At 41.2% G+C, this 21,708-nt stretch overlaps 1 protein-coding gene across 2 annotated transcripts in view; it reads right to left on the bottom strand.

The window, feature by feature from the left end:
- The window catches only part of WDR63 (WD repeat domain 63), a 72,938-nt gene that overhangs the window by 42,294 nt on the left and 8,936 nt on the right, over positions 1-21,708 (bottom strand). Inside the window, exons 1-8 of one of the 2 annotated variants that reach the window (XM_006190167.3) lie at positions 21,219-21,367; positions 18,686-18,763; positions 17,986-18,024; positions 9,633-9,814; positions 8,919-9,023; positions 6,956-7,105; positions 5,731-5,930; positions 255-371 (exon numbers count right to left, since the gene is read on the bottom strand). In XM_006190167.3, the coding sequence (XP_006190229.1) occupies positions 255-371; positions 5,731-5,930; positions 6,956-7,105; positions 8,919-9,023; positions 9,633-9,814; positions 17,986-18,024; positions 18,686-18,749 (857 nt within the window). In that variant the 5' untranslated portion in view covers positions 18,750-18,763; positions 21,219-21,367. Of the gene's footprint in view, positions 1-254; positions 372-5,730; positions 5,931-6,955; positions 7,106-8,918; positions 9,024-9,632; positions 9,815-17,985; positions 18,025-18,685; positions 18,764-21,218; positions 21,368-21,708 lie in introns of those variants that run through there. The other variant, XM_032494694.1, reaches the window with a different exon arrangement.

The raw sequence follows: 21,708 nt of genomic DNA, 5'->3' as shown, positions 1-21,708 counted from the left end.
TTCAACTGTATACGTCTTCCAGGTTCGCACAGTTTGGTGTGGCCCTAGCTTGGACGGTCCAGGGTGTTGCTTAGCAACAGAAGGGAAAGAAAGACTGAGAATCTGGAGAGAGTGCCACACGCTCATGCGTATCTAGTAACTGTCTTCATACTCTATCTGGACACCAGGCATGGGGTTGTTTTTTAAGACTCATTATTATAACTAAATGCATACATTTTACGTTTTACTTTTAAAATTTAACATATAACTTTTACCTCATAGACACATTGTTAAGAAAATCAGTCAGAGTTTTTGATTGTTCCAGTGTCTTTTTTTCCTCTTCTGAAAATTCTCTTGGATGATATTGTGTCGTGGCATTTTGGGGATATGTCCTAATATTAAAAAAAAAAAAAATTGAACACCAAAAATTAGATCAAAGACAAGCAAATATAGGTCACGACAGGTCAAAGGTTTGTCTCTGTGATAATATTAGGACATTACTTTACATTTAAATTCTATTCATTGAATTTTTTTCTTTATCCTGGACAATTGATACTGGCTGCCATTTGAAGTATTTTGTGAATTTCTCTCCAATATAATCAACAAGCTCTTTACTTTAAAAAAAAATTATTTAGGTATCACTTTAAACTTCAGAAAAGTTGTAAGAAGGCTATAAGAAATTCCCACACACTCCTCTTTACCAGATTCATCAATTATTAACATTTTGTCCGATTTGTATATTATTCTCTCTCTTCATTTCATTAAGTCAGTGTTTCTTAACCAGCGGGATCCTGTCCCATCTTCTCAACCCAGGAACATCTGGCAATGTCTGCAAACAACTGTGCTTGTCACAACTGGGAAGTGCTACTGGGATCTAGTGGGCAGAGCCCAGGGATGCGGTTAAACACCCTGCAGTGCTCGAGGCAGCCGCCTCGCAGCAGAGAATTATCCAGCCCCAAATGTCAGCAGTGCTGGGGTTGAGAAGCTCTGTTCTAAACATACAAAACGAGGACAATTTACATTTTGGAAGTTATGGCAGTAAGGTCTCTGGGAGAAAGCTTATTCCATCCAGTCTGCTCTCAGGGTTCACCTCCACCCTTGAACATGACACACTGCACTGTACCTCTGCGCTTTGTCAGTGTCGCTCTCTAGGACTGGGTGAGTTCCTTCATCTTAGAGTGTGGGGCTACAGAAGGATGACAGAGCACAGCCCTGAAGAGCGTGCACGCTGGTGACAGGCTGCCCGGCTTGCAGCCTGGTTCTATCTCGTACTAGCTGTGTCACCCTGAGCTAATTATTTAACCTCTCTGTGCCTGCTGTTTCATCTGTAAATGAAATACTTAAAGTACCTGGCTCATGCTGTCACTGTAAGGACTGAATGTGTTAACAGATGCGAAGCTTTTAAGACAGTGCTTAGCGCATTTTTAAGTGCTCCAAAAAACTAGGTTGTATTTAACCTGTGTTTGCTGAACAAATTTCAGTAAAATATACTAATGCCTCTGTGAGAGGCAAATATATTAATGGAGAGTAATCAAACAGTGGTAAAGGGAATTTTGTTTATATTTAATAGAACAGTTGATTCTTTGCTCCTTGCCTAGAGCAGTATCCACAGCAGAAGGCAGAGGGAAGAAAGGATGTTGATGTTGGAACCAGAGACTTGGGTTCGGATCTCAGCTTCACCTTTTAGCTTCTATCCCACGCTAGACCCTCCAGGTAGGAATAAGTAAGAAATTACATGGCACCCGGTGGTTCCATCAAAGTAGCAACATGGCTCAAGAGTCATTCTTACTTTTTAAAATGTGATTTGTTTAGTTGTTGCTCAGCAAATTTATTCATTATTGCTTAAAATTTAAATTATGTTCCAAACACTGAGCTTTCACTTTCAACCTCTCTTTGTCTCAGTTTCTTTATTTGTAAGATGGGGGTAGTGCCTATCTCAGAGGGCAGTTGTGAGGATTAACTGAGTTCACGTGTGCAAAGTACTTTGAAGAACGCCTGCTATGTAAGAGCATTGTAAGCCCTCGTTTTCATTGTCACTACTCTTTGAACCTCATCTTTGATTTTTTTTCCTTCTTCCATCACAATCATATATCCTATCTTCTCCACCTAATTTCTGACCTTAGTAAGTAGCATCAGGATTCTTCTCCCAAGTCGCCTGGGTTCGAACCATTTGAGTTACTTCTGATTCTCACTCTGGGGGTCAAGACCTGATCCTATTTCTCATCTATTCATTCACATAGAAACAACTGTCCATCATTATTAGTCAACAGTCACTGAGGGTCTACTAAATCCAAAGTCCTAGCTAGGGGTATAGTTCAGTGGTAGAGCATTTGACTGCAAAGCCCTGTGGCTAGGGTCTCTTTTTTCAGAAGTCACTCTCCCTTTCTGAGTCTACCTCCTGAGTCTACCCTGGCTGACTCATTCTCATCACTTTTCTGTATACTTGGTTTGACTAAGAAATTTGTCTCAAAATCTGTTATTTTTCGTGCTAATGAATCACATCTCCTCCTTCCTGTCTTACCCTCACTTCTTGGTGTTTAATGATCTCGGATGTCCTAATTCTCTGCCAAGACAGCACTACTAATCCTTGTCTTTCTCTTCACCTCTTTTGGTTCTGGCCTGTCTGTCCACCTGCCTCCCTGGCTTCTGACCCAAGTCTTGTCCTGACCCCTGGTATCTATGCACTTGTGCCTGAACTTTAACAGTGCACCTTCACGGTGTCTGACTCTTTGGTTCACAGAGATCTGAAAAGTGTGGTTTGTACTATGTTCCACACTGAGGACCCATGGTTTTCCTGGTCATGGCCTCTCTCAATGTATAGTTAATGGCTCTTCTCTTAACACTGAACTCAAGTCAGTCACCCATTCTGCACATTCTTCCTTAACTTGATCCCTCTCCTCCTCCTTTCCTTCCTCCTTTCCTTTTTTTCCCCTCCATTTAAAAAATATGTGCCAGGAAGTGTCCTAGGAACTGAGGATACAGAAGTAAAAATAGTCTAAGTCTCAGTCTCATGGGGCTTAAATTCTAAGTGGTGGTGAGGAGAAGGTGAGACAAGAGAGACAGTGACAAACAGATATCAAGTGATGGGAGCAACATGAAGAAAAATAAAGCAAGGGGCGAGATAGTGAGGGGTGCTGCTTTTATACAGGAGTGTCAAGGAATGCCTCATTCAAGCAGTGGTCTGAATGAAGGAGCAAATAAACCCTATGGATGGGGGGAGAGCAGCCTCTGTAGCGGAGCTGTAAGCATAAATACATCAGGTATGAGTAGGTTTGGTGAATTCAAGGAACAAGGAAGCCAGTGGTGCTGGAATGGATGAGCCAGCGGAGCTGTGGGAAATGAGGGCAGAGGGGGAAATGGGACTCAGATCATTTGAAGCCCTGGAGGTTCCTTCAGGATGGGAGGCCACAGGAGGGGTTTTGTCTGAGACATTTATATGACTTACATTTTAACAGGATTAGTCTGGCTCCTCTATGAAGAACAGAATGTAGAAGGGAAGGGACGGATAGAGCAAGCCCAGTTAGGAAGCATTACAGTAATCCAGGCAAGAGATGATGACGGCTTGGTCCAAGGTGATAGCAGTAAATATATTCTGAAGATAGAGCCAGTGAAGTTCAAAGTTTGGGGTCTGAGTTATTACAAGAAGATCATTGTCATTTACTGAGATGAGAAAGATTTGGGGAGTTTCAGGTTCGAAAATAGAAACTCAAAAGTTCATTGTTGGGTATGTCCATTGTGAGACACCTGTTAGATATTTAAGGAAGCAGATGAATAAATGGGTGTACAGTTCGAGGGAGAGATTAAGGCTGAGGGTATAGATTTGGGAGCCATCAGCAAACCAATAATAGGTAATGCCACAGGACTGGATAAATTCACCCAGGGATGAAGTGTAGTTAGAGAAAACATCAACCAGAGTTAGCTGCAGGTGTCCTTTAATATTTAAAAGTCAGGAGGAGGAGGACCAAGTAAAAGAGACTGAGAAGGAGCTGCCAGTGACTTCGGAGGGGTACAGTGAGTATTGTCCAGAAGCCAAGGGGAAAATGTGTGTGTAGAAAGAAGGAGAAATGGTCAACCATGTTAAATACTGCTCAGAAGTGGAGAAAGATGGGGTCTGGAAACTGGATTAGGCAAACAGACCACTGGAGGTCTTCAGTGACCTTGTTAAGACTGGAGTGGGCTTGAAACAGAGTGGCAGAAGAGAAAGTGGAACTAGAGAATGTGGACAACTGTTGTGAGGAGTTTTGTTGCAAAAAAAAAAAAAAGTTGGAGAAATTAGCTAATAGGGGAAAGGCCAAACATTTTTTGTTCACTTTAATGATGGGAGTTATGCATTTTGTATTTACACATGTCTGCTTTCCACCCTTTCTTCTTGGCTTACTTTTAGACACTGGTCACATTTTGCCTGGTTTAGTTAAAACAGACTCCTATTTGGCCAATCTCCTCAACTCCAGGCTTTTTCTTTCCTCTGCTCTCCAATACATACTGCCTGGCTCATAATAGCTTCACCATCTTGCCTCTCCTTCACTTCAGGTTGCCAACGTTCTCTACTGTCTGCCACAGAGAACCCACTTCTCTGTCTGCCGCTACTGCGGCTCCCTCCACCCTACCCAGCTGGTCTCCTTGTGGTCCCATGCAAACTCTGGTCACCACATCCCTTTGAACTGTTCCAGTAACTTAAAAAATTTAGGCTGTTTTCCATTTCTATGTCTCCAAATCATATTCAACATTTGCTGCTTGTCTTCTATGAATCTAAAATTATCTCCAAATAAAAGTTTTTTTTTTTTAATCCTAAAAAAATATGTATGGCTTAGCTAAGTATGTCATCAAATTTATACAACATTCAAAACCTAGCTCAATTCCATCAGCAATCCATTTCACACCAATTTATTCACTGGATAAATTTTAATTAAGAACTTGCTGTGTAAAATGATATCATTGATAGCCTCAAAGTAGCCTGGATGTAAGGCAGACAGACAGGTAGCAGATGAGGACAATATGGATCATCAGTTTGGTGATATATAAAGATACCTCTAAGTTCCAGTGGGAACCCACAGGAGACAGGGATCAGCTCTACCTGGAGTCTGCAGGAACTCACAGAGGATGGGCTATTGAACTGGAATTTAGAGTCAAGAGGGGTGGATAAGGTAGTGAAGGGCATTTTATGCAGAGGAACAGTATGGGCAAAGGCAGGAAGATGTGGAAGAGCAGGTATTCTGCGAGCTGGAAGCAGCTCGTAGACTAGAGCCTGGAGGGCTTGTCTGGGAACAGGGCTGGAGAGGCAGACAGTTCCTCATCATGGAGGAAGGAGGACCTTAGATGTCATCCTAAGGGCTCTGGATGTGATGGGGAGCCATGGGAGAGATGCAGGCAGCGATGTAACACAATCTGATTCGATACGTAGGAATGATCACTTAGGTGGTAGACTAGACCAGTTAGAAGGTGATGATAATATTCCAAGTGAGCGATGACCAGGGCCCCTTCTCTGAAAGCAGAACTGTAATTATTAACAGCATCACTCGTTTCCCGACTTCATAGTCTTTATAGTCTTATATATTGGTATTTCATTTTCCCAGATTTTTGAAAGGTGTTGTTGATTATAATTACACCTTCTTGAGATGAATTACTCCGTGGAGATCTGGCATCACTGTCAATTCATTTCTATTATAAAGATCTCTCGAAATAATCATGGATGTTGCTAGATTTTACTGTAATTGACATTAAAATATATATATAAATCCGTCGCATACTTACCATCTTGTCTGAGTACTTATGTCCTTGATTTGGGGGACGACTTGCATGCCAACATCTCTCTCAAGTTGCTTAAGAGTAAAATTTTTATCTGGGTAGGCTGTACATTCAATATAGGCATCTTTTACACTGGAAGCATTCTGGTCACTGAACTTAATAGGGGCACCAAATTCACTTCGTTTTCGAGAAATCATATATGTAATCTGCAACACATGTAAGCAGTAAAGGAAATATTACCAAGTCTGTGGAGAAGAACGGATGTGGGGTCAACAACACTGATGCTCTGCCCTCATCCTCGCGGACCCTTTGTGTACTTGCTGTGCACCCTTCCAGGTCCGTGTGCTCTCTGTTCCCACAGCCGCCACCTGCTGCTCTTCTGTGGAGGATGCTCTAGGGCTACGGGGACCACTTTGCCGGAAGGTACAAAGAACAGGAAGTGACTGGAAGTTTACATCTTGATCAGTGATAGACTGGCAGGAGACACATGTAATCCCATCTCTTTTGCTTCTGTTTGCGACACCTCTGAGTTCCCCTAGGGGTTCAGGCTGAAGCCTTACCTCCGCCAGCCTTTTGCCTGAAACTGCACCCTTGCAGAGTTTCTGCCTTGTCTCTGTCCTGCCATGTTTCCCATTCTCTTATGGAACACTTGCGTAATACATCACTTGCACATAACTGCTCCTCTCAGGGGCTGGTGTGTGTTCGTTTCCTAGGGTTGCTATAACCAAGTGGCTTAAAACAACAAGAATTTATTCTCTGTCAGCTGTAAAGGCTCGAAGTCTGAAATAAAGTGTTAGGGGTTGGTTCCTTCTGAGGGTTCTGAAATAGTATCTGTTCCCTGTCTGTCTCCTAGCTTCAGGTGTGATGGCCAGCAATCCTTGGCTTGTAGACACATCACTCCAATCTCTGCCTTCGTCTTCACATGGTGTTCTCCCTGTGTCTCTGACTTCACAAGACCATCTTCTCAGAAGGACCCCAGTCATATTGGATAAAGCTTCCCCTATTTCCTAATAAGGTCACATTCTGAAATACTGGGGGTTAGGACTTCAACTTACCTTTTGAGGGGGAGACACAATTCAACCCATAACACCCACCTAAGACAGTGACCATTCTTCTATCAAAAGAAAAACCATATCCCCTTAGCAAACATAGCAAACCATACAGACCCTCAGAGAAAGTGTTGCTCAGCTACAAGGAGTTATTGACGAGAGATCACATTCAAGCTGCTGACCTGTTTTGTAGATTCTTTAACCGTTTCTTCGTCAATTTCTTTTTCACTACCCAAAGAGACCCATGGCTTGGAGACAGGAGGCTTATAAACATACAGATCCTCAGGAATATGCTCTTTATATTCCTCCTGTTCTTCTGGTACCTCTAGGGGCTGGAGGAAAATAAACAGCATTCTAAAATATGTGACCAAGTTTAGGTTATAACTATATATGTATATTTTGTGATAAACTTTACTTTTATATAAATTCATTAGCTCTTCCTTATTATTTTTCTTCTTTGTTGTTTCATGCTTTTCAATTATGAAAAACTCAGCAAAAAAAAAGGAAGACTAAATAACAAAAAAGAAAGCATAGATATAGAAAGAAGAAATAGAAGGGAGAGTAGAAAAAGGAAAAGATATGTAATAAGAAAAAAGCAGATACTGTGTATCTTTAAGACTATGGAATGGAAAACTTGATAAAATATTCAACTAGTTTTCTATTATTTAATGAAATGAATTTGGATAAAAGGATTATATGTATGAGTAAATATGATATCCATTAAATAATAAAGAGTGAATGTTTTTTGAACCAAGATGTCCACTAGGAGGTATTCAGATAGATATACAGTTATATAGATGTTCACGGCTGCTTTATTTGTAATAGAGAAAAAATGGGCAACTCAATAAATATCATTAAGGAAAAGGGTTGATACATTGTGGTATAATCAGAAAATAAAATCTCGTAAAACAGCTACAATGAGCAAACTCAGTCTGCATGTATGTGATATCTAAATGTATCAACATGGACAGATCCTGGAAATTTACAATTCAGTGAAAAACAAAAGTTACAAAACAATTTGTATGATAAAATTTGTGTAAATTTTAAGTTAAAAAATATTTGTGGACCATACATACATGGTAATGGCATGAAATCATGGACAGAAGAATATAACAACTTTAGAGTAATAGTTCCTTATAGAGAGGAGTTAGAAAAATGGAATTATGAAGCTTATAAGAGGGAATCGAACATTACCTGCTATATTTTATTTCTTTTCAAAAGAATTTGAAGTAAATATGATCAATATTAACATTTGTTAATTCTGCATAGTGATTGTGCAGATATTTGTTACATCATCTGTATTTTTCTATACACTTGAAATATTTCACCATAATAAAAATATTAAAACACAGAGAAAAGCAACCATAAAAATAAAAATTGAAAATGTTATGGCTAACTGAAAGATTATTTTAAATTTAAAAAGTGTTAGATATTTTGAAACCCTATGGTTTTCCTTTATTTTTCTTGTTTATTGGACCACACAAACCCCTGTCACACTGAATTTGACAAAACCTCCCCACCAGGATGCCAGATCTGAAGGCAAGTGTCAGAAACCTGTCACCTTTCATGACCTCTTTGACACTACACCCCAAGGGTAAACTGATTTCCTTTCTTTGGAAACTACCATTCTTTTATATTCTGTTTATCTTTGACAGCCTTTTCCCCTAACTCTCCACTAACCAAGTTGTCACTTTAAAATTTTGTTATTAAATAATCAGAGCAAACATATGGAGCACCTAGCTTTGTGCCAGGCACTATAAAAGGGCTTTATCTCTATCAGCCCATTTACTCTTCACAATGGCCCAACTGGTGCCATCATTTTGTGGATGAGAGGTTCAGTAACCTACCCGACATCGTGGAGAAGGCAAGAGGAGAACCAGAAATACAGGCCAAGGAATGGCCGAGAGCAGTGATGCTCCAAATTGGCTGTTTCCACTCTAATTGGGTTGACGAAGGGCAAGTAAGTGGAGTATCTGCTGCCCTGAGACGTCTGAGTTAGTTCACCCCATAGTTGCTGCTCACCTACTCTACACCCCGGGGAATCAGAGCTGAACAAGAATAACCATGACCACGTCTAGGGCTCCCCCGAGAGGCACCACTTCCTTCTGACAGTCAACAAATTGCACAGACTCGGGATTTGCTTACATTTAAATAGTTTTCCTTGCCCTCTTCAGTTCCAATAAGATAAAAGTTAAGTCCATATCTGAAGTCTTTGTCATAAACAAGCAGAAGCTCATCTCCAGGATATTCCTACAAAAATATCATCAAAAGAGAAGGTTAATATTTAGTGGCCAGTTTATTCAGAAACTGACACAAAATTGATATTTCTCTAATCAATCAGTCAGTCAATCACAGAAGATAACCATGGTGCTAATCTATGGTTAATAACCCCAAACTGCAAAATTATTTTATTAACTTACAAAAGCTATTAGAACACAAAGGGTCAAGGGAAATTTACCATGCAATTTTATTTCTAACAGGAAAAAGAAAAAAAAGAAGAAGCATTCCTTTTATTTGGTGCTGTGCTTAAAAGCGTGTCTGCAGACAAACCAGGACCAACATTTTGAATTGAAAAATTAAAGCAGTATGGGGAAATAAGGGTGGGTTCCTTTTCTAGTTAAAATTAAGCAAAGATACGCTTTTCTGGATGTGGAATAAGACAATCTGTCACTGACAGGAGTGTGCTTTCCACAAAGGGCCAACAAGAAGGGTTCCCAAGTACGCACAGGCAAGCTAGCACTTGCCCAAAGCAATGGGAAATACCAGATGTGAACTCAGCAACCTCTCCAACTTTTGAGATTATGTACCAGGAACTTCTTGAGGTAGAAGTGAAAAATCAAGAGTGATGCTGTACTTAACCTGAATAATTTTTTTGACTGGGTAGAAATCAGATACTGCAGCTCTGTTTACGAAGTCTGCAAAAATATCTTCTTTTCTGATAAGTTTGTAAGGTTGTTCATCCGTGATATCTTCATCTACTCGGCAGTTAAATATTTCCTGGGTCTTGGTAGTTAACACCAAAGGATAAATTTCCGGATGACCTGGGAAAGGCAAAGTGGAATTTGGACATCAAATAGAACCATTTCAAACCTTAACGCTAGGAAACATGCCACTGTTATGCTTTAAATAATTGTCTTGGTTAAAATTTTAAGACTTAAAAATTATTGTTCATATTTTTAAAGTAAGTTTATCCATTATTAAAAAAAAAGTCAAAAGATTAAAAGAGAAAATAACAATCACCTGCAATACTACCTCTCTTTGAGAGAGAATCTGAATGAATACTTTGCCCTATTTCCTTCCAGCCACTCCATATATAGTCTCTCTTTTTTTTCTCAACAGAATTATTTATTGAAATCAATACTCGTGGTGCTTTCACAGTCATTCAAGGACATGTACACAATGAAAACTTTATAGTGAAAAATTTTAGTTGCTTAACAAGCACGTTCCCAGCTGAGGTTTTTCACAGACTACTTAGTGCGAATGCTTTTTGCATTTTTGTGCTTTTTGTTCATGATTGCACCACTTGAAATGACCCACTAATGCTGAAGTGCTGTAGATCTAGTATCCTAAGCAGCGAGAAGGCTGTGATTCCAATATATATTATCTTACATGAAATTCTAAATCCTGCCTTTCATATGTACCATTGTGTCACTAGACTTTTACTGTGACATTATATAATTTTTTATGCATCATTTTAAATTAATGTAATTCTACAGCATAGTTTTTAACCATTCTGTTGTTGGTAAGCATTACATTTTTTCTCATTTCTTTCCAATGGTTATAAATTATTCTATAAACAAATGTCTAGTTTATAAAATTTTATCATATTTCAAATTATTTTCTTAGGATAGGTTTTAAAGTGAAATTATTGGTGCGAAGGTATTAGCAACCTTTTAGGCTCTATCAAACCCGTTTGCTTTCCTAAACGCGCCCCCTCCGTCGCCCCTTCACCTGCTGCTCTCTCTCAGTAGGTGGCCTCACTTCCTTTCCCAGAGAGAATCCTGTGTCTGGACAGCAGTGACTCCTGGGAGGCCTCGTGGCCCTGAGCGCCCAACAGCTGATCAGCACAGGCACCATGTTTCTGCCCTTCCCTCAGGTCTGCAGACCTGCCCGCCCCTCCCCACCCTTCTCAGCCTTCCAGGCCCACCAGCCCCTCCTCTCCCATCTACCTTTCCTACTCTGTGGGGTTTGCCCTCAAGCATGCCCGCTTGCTCAATGGGCTCCCACTTCAAGAAAACTTCCCTTGACCCTGCCTAGGTATCTCTGCTCCCTACGGCTCCTTTTCACAGTCAGACTTGCTCCTCAGTTCTTCACATGTTAAAGCCACTGACTTCCTGGTTAGATCAGGCCGTATTAGTCAGCCTGGAAGTGGGGAGGGAGGTGCGGTAGGGAATCCCTGTTCCCGCCTCTGGTTCCCCCGGCCCAGGATCGCCCTCAGGAGAGGAGGGAGGTTCACGGGCCTTCCATTCCGGTTCTTCCTGTCCCTTTGTCCCCCACCTCAGGTCAGTCTTCGGCAGCAGCAAGCCCTGGGACAGCAGATGGAAGAGGACAAGCTACGTTTTGCCTGTTGGCATCTCCTCTCTCAAGCCTTCTCTCATTTTCTTATCCTTTCTGTCGCCATCAGTTTCTACTACCCCAGTCTCAGTCCTGCATTTATCCCCAGAACTCCCTCCCCCAGCTCATGCTCCCAGGGTCCCAGAACCCACCCGCCTCCTCTCCAGGCCCCCCACACATGGACGTCCTGACAGCCTCCCTCCCGCTGCTCAGCACGTGTGCCTGGAGGGGAGAAGTGCGTGTGGCCCCTCAAGTTGGAATTTTGAGCTTATTTTCTCACAGAAACATTGACCCCCCTCACCCTAGTGGCTCTATTGTACCATATTCAGGTGATTTTGGATTTTTTTTAGTGATTGTATGCATAACACTGATTACATACAGAAATATATTGCCAATTGCTATCAGTTGGTATAATAAACATTTGGAATACAAGTTGCTCATAAATTAGGGGCAAAAACTGCCCATTTTTATCTCCCTCAAAATACTAACCCAAACATCTGGCATATAGGAGATGTTCAATAAGCAACTGTGACTTGATTTACATATAAGCTATCCTTCGAAAACGTACTGCCAACGGTAATTTGTAGTGTCCAATGCCTAAGAAAAATTCTACAGTTTTGCCTTGGAAAACCCACAAGGTGGAGCCGTGAGATTCACACTGAGCTGATGTCATAAAGGCCGTGGAGGTCCTTTGTGAACTGAGGTGTTCACAACGACTAGGAAGCTTCCTACCATCCAAGAAACTGGAAAGACAGCGACAAAGACAGTGTTCTATGTCACCTGCCCCTACTAAACATACTGCAAATACTACCAGCTGGATATTTTTCATAAAAATAATCCTTTTACACTAAGTGGGTGTTTTCAAGGTAACTTTAATATAGGATCTAACATCCCTTTATCTAGACGTGAGTAAAACCAGGAGCCTGTTTCTGGCTGGGGTTGGCAATCAGCAGTAACTGCAGGCAGCTGGAAGCCAACAGACCACGCAAAACTCCTGCAGTCTATACTTCCTGTGCCCTTCCTGAACAATGGCCAAACTAGATACAGGAAGGCCTGATGCTTCTGGCCACCCCCAAGGGTCTCTGGCTAAATTCAACAAAAGAATTGCTATTGCTTTGAGGCCTGCACTGAGATAGCACTCCAGGTACACAACAATGGAGTTGCAACGAGATGGCCTCTGGGCTCAGCTGCCACCTCCGCGGAGTGGGATACTGGCTGCTCCAGGAGGGTGAGAAAGATGCTGGAGCAGAGGAGAAGGCCTGCAGGGCCTCCTGAAGCTTACAGAGGTCAAGGGTGCCTGCCACGTGGGCAAGGCCTGCAGCTCAGGGTGCCAGGCTGGTGCGGCTAGTGAGCAACAATGTGAGTGAATAAAAGCCATGTTAATTGTGGTAACGTCTCTAAGCACTTTACATGGATTATTAATTCATTTACTCTTCACAACAACATTCTGAGGTGGTTACTTAATTGTCTCCATTTTTAAAAAATTTATTTTAATTTTTAAAATTTACTTATTTGGGGGAAGGTAATTAGGTCTATTTATTTATGTAGGAGGTCCTGGGGCTTGAACCCAGGGCCCCATGCATACCAAACATGCACCCTACCACTTGAGCTATACCCTCTACCCTCCTTTTAGCTGAGTCCAAATAAGGTATCCAAGGTCGGGGGCTGGGAGTTGGAAACAGGGGAGCTGGGATCCAAACCATGGTCCCTGCACTCTAACTACCATGTTGTATTTTCTCTCGAATGTGTGAACACAGCAGAGCCCAGGAGGGTCCTGCTCCTTCTTCACACGTGGTCAGGGATGTCACAGAGGCTACATTCCATCGGATGCACTGAATGGCAGTTATTTACTGAGTCATCTGGTAGAGCAGGAGCCAAAGCCAGACTCAAGTTGCACACAACTAGCTCACTTGGAATCCTGCTGTGTGTGCAAGGAAGTGGCCTGTGCAATACAAGCCATGGGTCACACATCAGTTGTCCTGCATGTTGAAACAGAGTTCACGTAATGAACTCCCACGCATTTCATCTATATCTCTTTTTTTTAAAAAACATTTTGGTTGCTGTTTACTTTTTTTAAAAAATGATGTTATTGAGATATAACTGACAAATAGGAAACTGTATATATTTAAAGTGTACAATTTGATATATATATACATGCATATGCTCGTGAAACCATCACCACAACTGAGATGAAGAATCACATCCATAATCCCCGAAAGTTTTCTCCTGCCGGTTCTCCCAGCACCCCTTTTCCCCCACTGATGCGCTTTCTGTTGCTATAGAATAATAGTTTGCTTTGTTTGGAATATTTATAAATGAAATTGCACGGTATATACTTTGTCCTCTTTTACTCAGAATAATTATTTCTAGATTCAGTCACATTGTTGCATGTAGCAATGGTTCATTCCTTTTTACTTCTGACTAGTATTCCATAAAAGGAAAAATCAAGTAGGCAAAGATTTCAGAAGATTTATGCTTTTGGTTTTGGGTGCTGCGTCTAGGAAATCTTTGCCTAATCCAAGGTCACAAAGATTTTCTCCTGGCTTCTTCCAGAAGTTTTATAATATTTTGTTTTACATTTGGAGATAATTTTTGTACATCCTGTGCAGTATGGATTGAAGCTGACTTTTTTGCATGTAGACATTCAATTGTTCCAGCATCATTTGTTGAAAAGATTATCCCTTCTCCACTGAATTGCCTTTGCACTTTTGTTGAAAATCAGTTAACTGACTGTATATATGTAAGTCTCTTTTTGGACACTTCATTGTCATTTGTTTATTTATTTCTCTATCTTGATGGTACTTTTTAAAAATAGTAACAACAGTTAATGGGAACCTTCTCTGTGACAGCCCTCTGCAAGGAGATGTACGTGAACTACCTAATTTAACTTCTGCAGTAAGCTCGTGAGGTAGGTATCACACCCTTGTTCTTCAGATGCGGAAGCAGAGAGCAGACAGCTGAAGTCATTTGTGGTCACACAGTCATTCAGTAGCAAAATTATGACTTAAACCACATCTGGCTAACTTCAAAAACCATGCTATTCATCACTTGTGGTAAACAGAATAATGTCCCCCCAAAGATATCCATGTCCTAACTCCTGAAGCCTGTGAATATGCTGCCTTATATGACAAGAGGGGCTTGCAGGTGGGATTAAGTTAAGGATCTTAAGGTGGGGAGATTACTGGGCTTCTGAGATGGGTCCAATGTCATCACAAGGGTCCTTATAAGAGGAGGGTAGGCAGGAGGGTCAACGTCAAGGAAGATGTGACAGGGAGGCCGAGGTCAAAGAGAGAGAAAGATTAGAAGATGCTATGACAATGACTTTGAAGGAAGAGGAAGGGGCAAAGAGCCAATGATTACAGGAAGCCTTTAGCTGAAAAAGGTAAGAAAACAGATTGTCCCTTCAGAGCCTCCAGAAGGAACCAGCCCTGCCAACACCTTGACTTTACCCCAGTGAAAGTAATTTCAGACTCTTGATTTCCAAAACTGTATGATAATAAATTTGTGGTAATTTGTTATAGAAGCAATAGGCCATTAATATAACCACAGACACTCTAACTTGTATTAAGGTATGACTTATAATTTGGTAAATTATTTAACTTCTAGGGTCACAGCACCTCCATCTTGTGATGGGCCACAGTGCTGCTTACTTCCTAGAGCTAGAAGGATGAGGGGGTGTGCCTGGCACAAAGCTGTTTCTCCATAAAAGTTAACTACCTATAAAAATTATACGGATTCTCTAGAAACCTCCAGACGTTGCCTGTTAGGCCCTTAGGAGAGTTTTTAGCTAGTCTGTTGGTCCCTTGCTTCCCTGGTAGGAAAGAGGGTCCTCATCCCCTGCAGCATGACAGCCACAAGCCCTGAGTGACAGCTGACAATGTCAGGACCCCACAGCTAGGAAGTCCGAGGGGTCCTGATGCTGCCTGAGGGGAGTCTGCGGGTACAGGGAGAGGTTCTAGGACAAGGGGTGCTAAGTCAAAACCTGCCCTCAAGTTTCACTACAAAGTACTGAGATTTTTTTTTCTCTTTAAAGAAACATACTCACTTTTATTTTTCAGTCCATTTACTTCCAGCTGAAACATCCCCATCATGTCCCATTCTCAGGTTCATGGATTTTCTTACCAGTCAATTATTTAGTCAGGAAATATGTACTGAGCACCTACTGATGTGAAAAGCATGGTGCGAGTGCCAGGGTACACAATCTAGAGGGGGAGACAGACACTAAACAGACAAATACACTCAGAAATACATAAGGACAAATGGTGACAAGTGCTGTCTAGGAGAACACAGGGTGAGAGACAGAACATAGAACTAAGGAGGGCAGCAGTGCTCGTGGTCTGATTAGACAGGAGGAACAGGGAAAGCAATTCATTCATTCTTTTATTCAAGCAATCGACATATTTGCTGAGTGTTTATTATGTGTCGAGATCTGTTCTAGGCATTGCGGTACAGTGGTGAACAGAGAGAGAGCGAGAAAAGGGAAGGAGCCAGCATGGGTATGTGTGGAAATAGCTTATAAACGCATGAACATATAAATATGCACCATCCTTATCATCCACAAATCCTGTATTTGCAAATTCACTTGCTAAGATGTATTTATAACCCCAAGATCAATAGTGGTACTTTCACAGTCATTAGTGGACATGCTGAGAGTGGCCAAAATACGTGAGCTGCCCGATGTGCACACTGCCAGCTGAAGATCAAACAAGACGATGCTCTACCATCTTCTGTCTGCTTCCACTGTTTATGTAGTACCATGTTTTTCACATTTTTGTGCTCTGTATTTGTGATTTGGCTGTCTAAAACGGTCCCCAAGCTTCCTGCTAAAGTGCTGTCCAGTGCTCCTAAGCACAAGAAGGCTGCGATGTGTTTCACAGAGAAAACACGTGTATTAGATACGCATCCGTCAAGCAGGAGTCATAGTGCCGTTGGCTGTGAGTTCAGTGTTAATGATTCAACAACATAAATAAGTTGTCTTTAAACAGAAACACACATAACGCAAGGTTATGTATTGATTGGTTAATGAAATGTCGTGACCAGAGGTTTGCAGGAACCTAATCCTGTATCTCCCTTAGGAGCAATGGCTCAGGATTTGCTAATTCAGTGTTTGCAGCAACTGTATAGAGCTTCCACGAGTAATGAGAATTGACTGTACTTTAACTTCAGAATTATGATAAGTGCAATGAAGGCAATAAAATAGTGTACTAGGTGAAAGAGATGCCTTCAAGGAAGGCCTCTGGCGGAGATGGGATTGGAGTCTGGATCTGAAAGATGAGAAGGAGAGAGCTGCGTGGAAGGCTTGTCCAGGCACCGAGGAGAATGAGAGCAAGGGTCCTGAGGCAGGAACGAATTGGGTATGTTTTGTGCTAAGCAAGGCCAATGAGCTGTAGGTAGCAAGAGAGGATGGAGAGACAAGGTCAGAGAAGAAGGCGGGGCCAGGACCACTATAAAGACAAAGAAAAGCCATGGGAGAGCTTAAGGAGGAAAGAGACAAGTCAGAAGGGTTTCTGTGCGCAGAATGCATTGGAGGAGGCTGAGTGGAAGGAGGGATACCAGTTAGGGGCTAAGGAACTAATCTAAATGAGGGATGCGGAGGCTACAGTTGTAGATATGGAGATCATGTGAACTGGATGGGTTTGAGATATACAGACAGGACTTGGGATGGTTTAGGTGCAAGCGAGGAGGTGTTGAGGGGGAGAAAGGAGTCAAAGATGAGACCCATGTTTCTGGGTGGTACATTCATGAATTCAGTAAGTGTTTTCTGGGCAGCACACCCTGCTCCAGTGCCGCTTACTAACAGCTGACATCCTCCCACCGCCTCCCCACCTCCACACTCCACACCTGCACCCCTTTGCCACCCTGGCCCTGCCACCACCATCTCTTTCCTGGCTTGTCACAATAGCTTCCTAACTAGTGTTGGCTTCAGTGCCTGCTCCTGCAATTCCCAACAGAGCAGCCAGGCTGGCCCTTTACAAACAGAAGTCAGATCGTGTCACCTCTCTGCTTAAATGCTGCCAATAGTTCCTCAACCTACAAGATGAAAAGCCAAAACCTTTATGATGGTATCCAAGGCTTTTCGAGCTTCCTCCTCCATACCCTCACTGTTTCCCCTCTGTTTCCAAACAGGAAGTGCATCCTCTAAGGCAACTCTAAAGAGAGTTTCAACAACAACAAAAATAAGAAGTTGTTGGACTAAGATTATTTCACCTCAAAAATTAGGAACAACATTAGTTTGGTTGTCTAAGTTTTAGCTTATTTGATTAAAAATCAGCCTCTCTCCTTGAAATAGTGGAATCCTACCATGACGAACAGATAAATATTGCCCAAGAGCCAGAGTTTGAGATTATTATAATAAAAGTCATAACTTGCAGATTTACCACACTTTATAGTTACAAACAGTCTCCTAATAATCATACAATGCTGGATTTTTAAGGGACTGCTTGGTCCTAGTCTATTTCTCAGTTTGAAATTCTCTCTTCCACTATTACTTTGTATTCTTTCTTTAAAAATTTTATTTTATATTACAAATGACACGATGTCATTTTAGTCCCTGCACATTTTGATCAGTCACTTCAATTTGTAGTATTCTCACTTGCTTATTACATATTAAAATATCGTAGAACTGGGGACATAAATTCTGAATTGTATTTCCACTTACCCATGCTCTCCATATTTATAGGTTCTGCTTCTTCACTAACTGGAATATAATAAAATGATGTTAAATTTACATTTTTTAATCAAATATGTATCTTAGTTTATTACAATCTTTTACCAAGTCTTAACACAAAACATAAAAGCAAATACACAATAAAGATTTAAGCTATTTTATGAATAATTCAATAGACAGAAACTGAAATAATTGTTTTTCTCACAGAATTATCTCATAGTGATATATTTGCTATGACATTTATTATATGGCATTTAATTGATATTGTAATGAAATGAATAAAAAATAAGAATCTATCCCCAGGGGAGGGATAAATTAGGAATTTGGGATTAATAGATACAAACTACTATATATAAAGTAGTTACACACCAAGGACCTAAGCATGGGGAACTATACTCAATATCTTGTAATAACCTGTAATGGAAAATAATCTGAAAAATAATAGATATACACATGTATATGCATAACTGAACCACTCTGCTGTATACCTGAAACACTGCAAATCAACTCTACTTCAATAAAATAAACATACTAAAAAAGAATAAATCCCCAGGTTTTGAATTCCACTTGTGTTTGACTTTATGACAGCAAAGATGTTTATCTGAGACATAAAACTATGATCATTTTGGCTGCTAATACACATACAAGTACTAAACGCTTAAAAAGCCCATTAATGAAATCACAGTCTTACCAGGTAACGTTATTTTATTTTTGCCTCTTTTTGAGATCTTTCGTTTTTGAGGTTTGGGAGCCATGGCTCTGACTTAGGCTGCATAAAGAGAAAATATCGTTAGTAAATTCTGGTTTATAGTCTCCAACAGTAAGTACTGTCATTCAGTAAACATAAGAATATGATTCTAAGTTTTGCCTTTGGCTAAGTCAATATGTATCTTCATAGAATGGGTGTTCTGTGACCAAAGGTTTTTGGCGACAAAAGTCTTCCTAAAGAGATCTTGCCACTCCAGCAGAGCCGTTCAGCTGAAGCACAAGGAGGCAACCTGCCAACACTGCAAGGTTTCCGCCACAGCCCTGCGGCGGAAGCACAACGGAGCTCTGGATCCCCTGCCCCTGCTTCAGGTTCCACTCCAGGGAGCTGCTCTGTGCTGCCCTGTGCCCGGCGCCCAGGCAGGTGCCCCAGCTACAAACACAGGCTTAAAGTCCATGGGCAGACACAGGCCCACAATGTGCATATTTGGACATAATTTTAAAGTAACATAATTTAAATAGTACTTCTGTCCTAGACTGTGTACATGTATCCACTGTGTCCTTATTTGCACCCCCAGAGAATACCTCCAAAAGTTTTTCTGTGGAAAACTAGAAGCCCCCAGCATTCCTTGGCTTGTGGGCCCTCTTTGTCAATCGTCAAAGCCAGCAACAGTGGGTTACTTCCCTCTCACACAGCATCCTCTGGCCTTCTCTCCTTCCTCCCTCTTCCACTTCTAACAGCCATTGTGATTACCTTGGGCCCACTAGATAATACAGGATAATCTCCCTATTTTAAGGTCAGCAATTTTAATTTCATCAGCAATCTTAACTCTTCTTTGCCATGTATAGAAAAATATTCACAGGCTCCAGGGATTACCAGGTGCTGCTTGAACATATATATCAGTTTAACACAATCAACCCAAGAAATCATCAAAGTAATCATATGCACCCAGTTCTTTTCAAATGCTATTAAATGACATGTGGGTAATTTGGTATTTTCCAATTTTCGGGGAAAACAAAGTTAATTTACCACCTAATTTGTCTGTTAGGTGACAAAATTGGAACAAACATTAAATGTGTGCTGCCTTAACAGAACAGCTCATTTATTACTTTTGCAAATATTAACTCTTGTGTCTAAAATATTGACTGGTGACCAAGGAAAAAGGAGGGTCAGGTTGTTCCACAGGCTTTTAGAGGTCTTAATCCTTCTTAATTAAAAAGCATAATATCTACGTTGCTAGGCATCATAGACGGAAAATTCATTGGCTGAGGTCAGCCTGATAAATACAGTCTAAACTGAAAAAAAAAGACTACTTACACTGTATCTGTGTTTCAGGCAAAATTCTATAGTTTATTTTAATAACTTCAAATAATAAAAACTCTACCAATATTGTGTCTAGAAAATAAATCAGCTGTCATTGGTGATATCAAAATCAAATGAGTGATGTAGTCTGCATAATTTCAATAAACACACTTATCTATTCAAGGTTTATTTGGGGGGCAGATTTTCCTTTTAAAAACAAATCCCAAATAAACATGTCACTTTTTAATTACAGTAGGTCTTACTAAAATTTTCCCATAAAACTAATTGCATATTTCATGTAGTGAATGTGCGATATTATATTTTCCAATTTTTCCCATTAAATTGACTTATGAAAGGTCATGAAAATTTTTCAATACAGATATCATTCACTAAGATTACTCTGAAATGCTGACCACATTTTTTCTGTTCCCAGCTGAAATAAATTCATTACAATCAAAAGCAGCAGAAGAGATATTTCATCTGCTCCTAAAATAATGGCTGTGCCTACCCAGGGGCTTGTGCTACAACTGATTTTCAAAGCCACTACAGCTGACTCATTTTCAAAACAGAATTTGTGAAAGATAATGCTTACAAATATTTAAGCATTCCAAGCTCCAAGTCTCTCCTGGACTCTCTGGCCATCTTCTGAGAAGTACATGGCATCCACCCTCCAGAGATAACCATTTCTACAATGTTTATTAGTCTACAGTTCGTTCCTCCCCTTCTAACCTACTTTCATTCCTTTCCAAGATGAGCTATCTGCTTATTTAAGTAGATGCTAAATCATCAATTCTCCCTTTGAAATATCTCCTGAATTCCAAACTCTCCTTTCCCATAACTTGCTATAGCTCAGGCCTTCAACATACCCTTCTATACCAGGAGTTCCTAACTATTTTGCGCAGAACCTGCAGCCTGGTGAAGCCCATGCATCAAATAAAAACATGGGATCACAAGGGAGACAGACAATGACAGGCACTGAGGATACAAAACCTGTGAACATGACCTAGTACATGCCCTCAAAGTTCTTAGAGTGTCGTTAACTGCTCTCTCGTTGCGACTTTTGTCTCCTGGCTAGGCTGGAAGTTATTTGAAAGCAGAGGAAGTTTTGCACATTTTTGTAATCTTCACTGGGCACAGAGGGTGTTTTAAACGTCTTTGGAAAAGTGAGCAAAATACTTGATTCTAAGCCTCCCTTCCCATTCAGAGCTTCCCTTACCTGATGCTGCTAAACCGAAGGGAAAAGAAGCCTCTTTGCAAAACCCTGGAGAAAAGTTTCTTCGGGAGCTGGAGATGGTAGTTTGACTCTCCTCTCTCCGAAGCCCCCCAAACAAACTGCAGTTCCCCTGGCTGGCTGTTGCCGAGACGCACCCGTTGCTAAGAAAAAAGAGGCTCGTCCTCTGCTGGGATTGACAAAGCAGCACCACCAATACAGAGCCCGCTCCCTAGCAGCCTCTTTGAGAGCAGCCTTGTGATTGGTTACTGTGACGCTGACGTCACGCAACTAGACACGGAGAAGTACGCAGTTTCCCACTAGCAAGGAAGGAGTTGCGCAATTTAGGTGCACTGAGGACGGCAGCCCGGCCTGACCCCAGGTCTGTCAGGCTTGGACCATGCCTCGCACCCAGCGCAGCCATACTCAAGGGAGAGCCCTTCTAGGCTGTGTTCTCTAGCAGCAAGGAGTGAAGGATGGTTGAAGATTTCGGGCT

The sequence above is a fragment of the Camelus ferus genome, chromosome 13 (genome assembly GCF_009834535.1).
Source record: "Camelus ferus isolate YT-003-E chromosome 13, BCGSAC_Cfer_1.0, whole genome shotgun sequence".
NCBI classification, from domain to species: Eukaryota; Metazoa; Chordata; class Mammalia; order Artiodactyla; family Camelidae; genus Camelus; species Camelus ferus.
The sequence above is the reverse complement of the archived record's forward strand: the minus strand, read 5'-3'. Positions and strand labels throughout refer to the sequence as shown.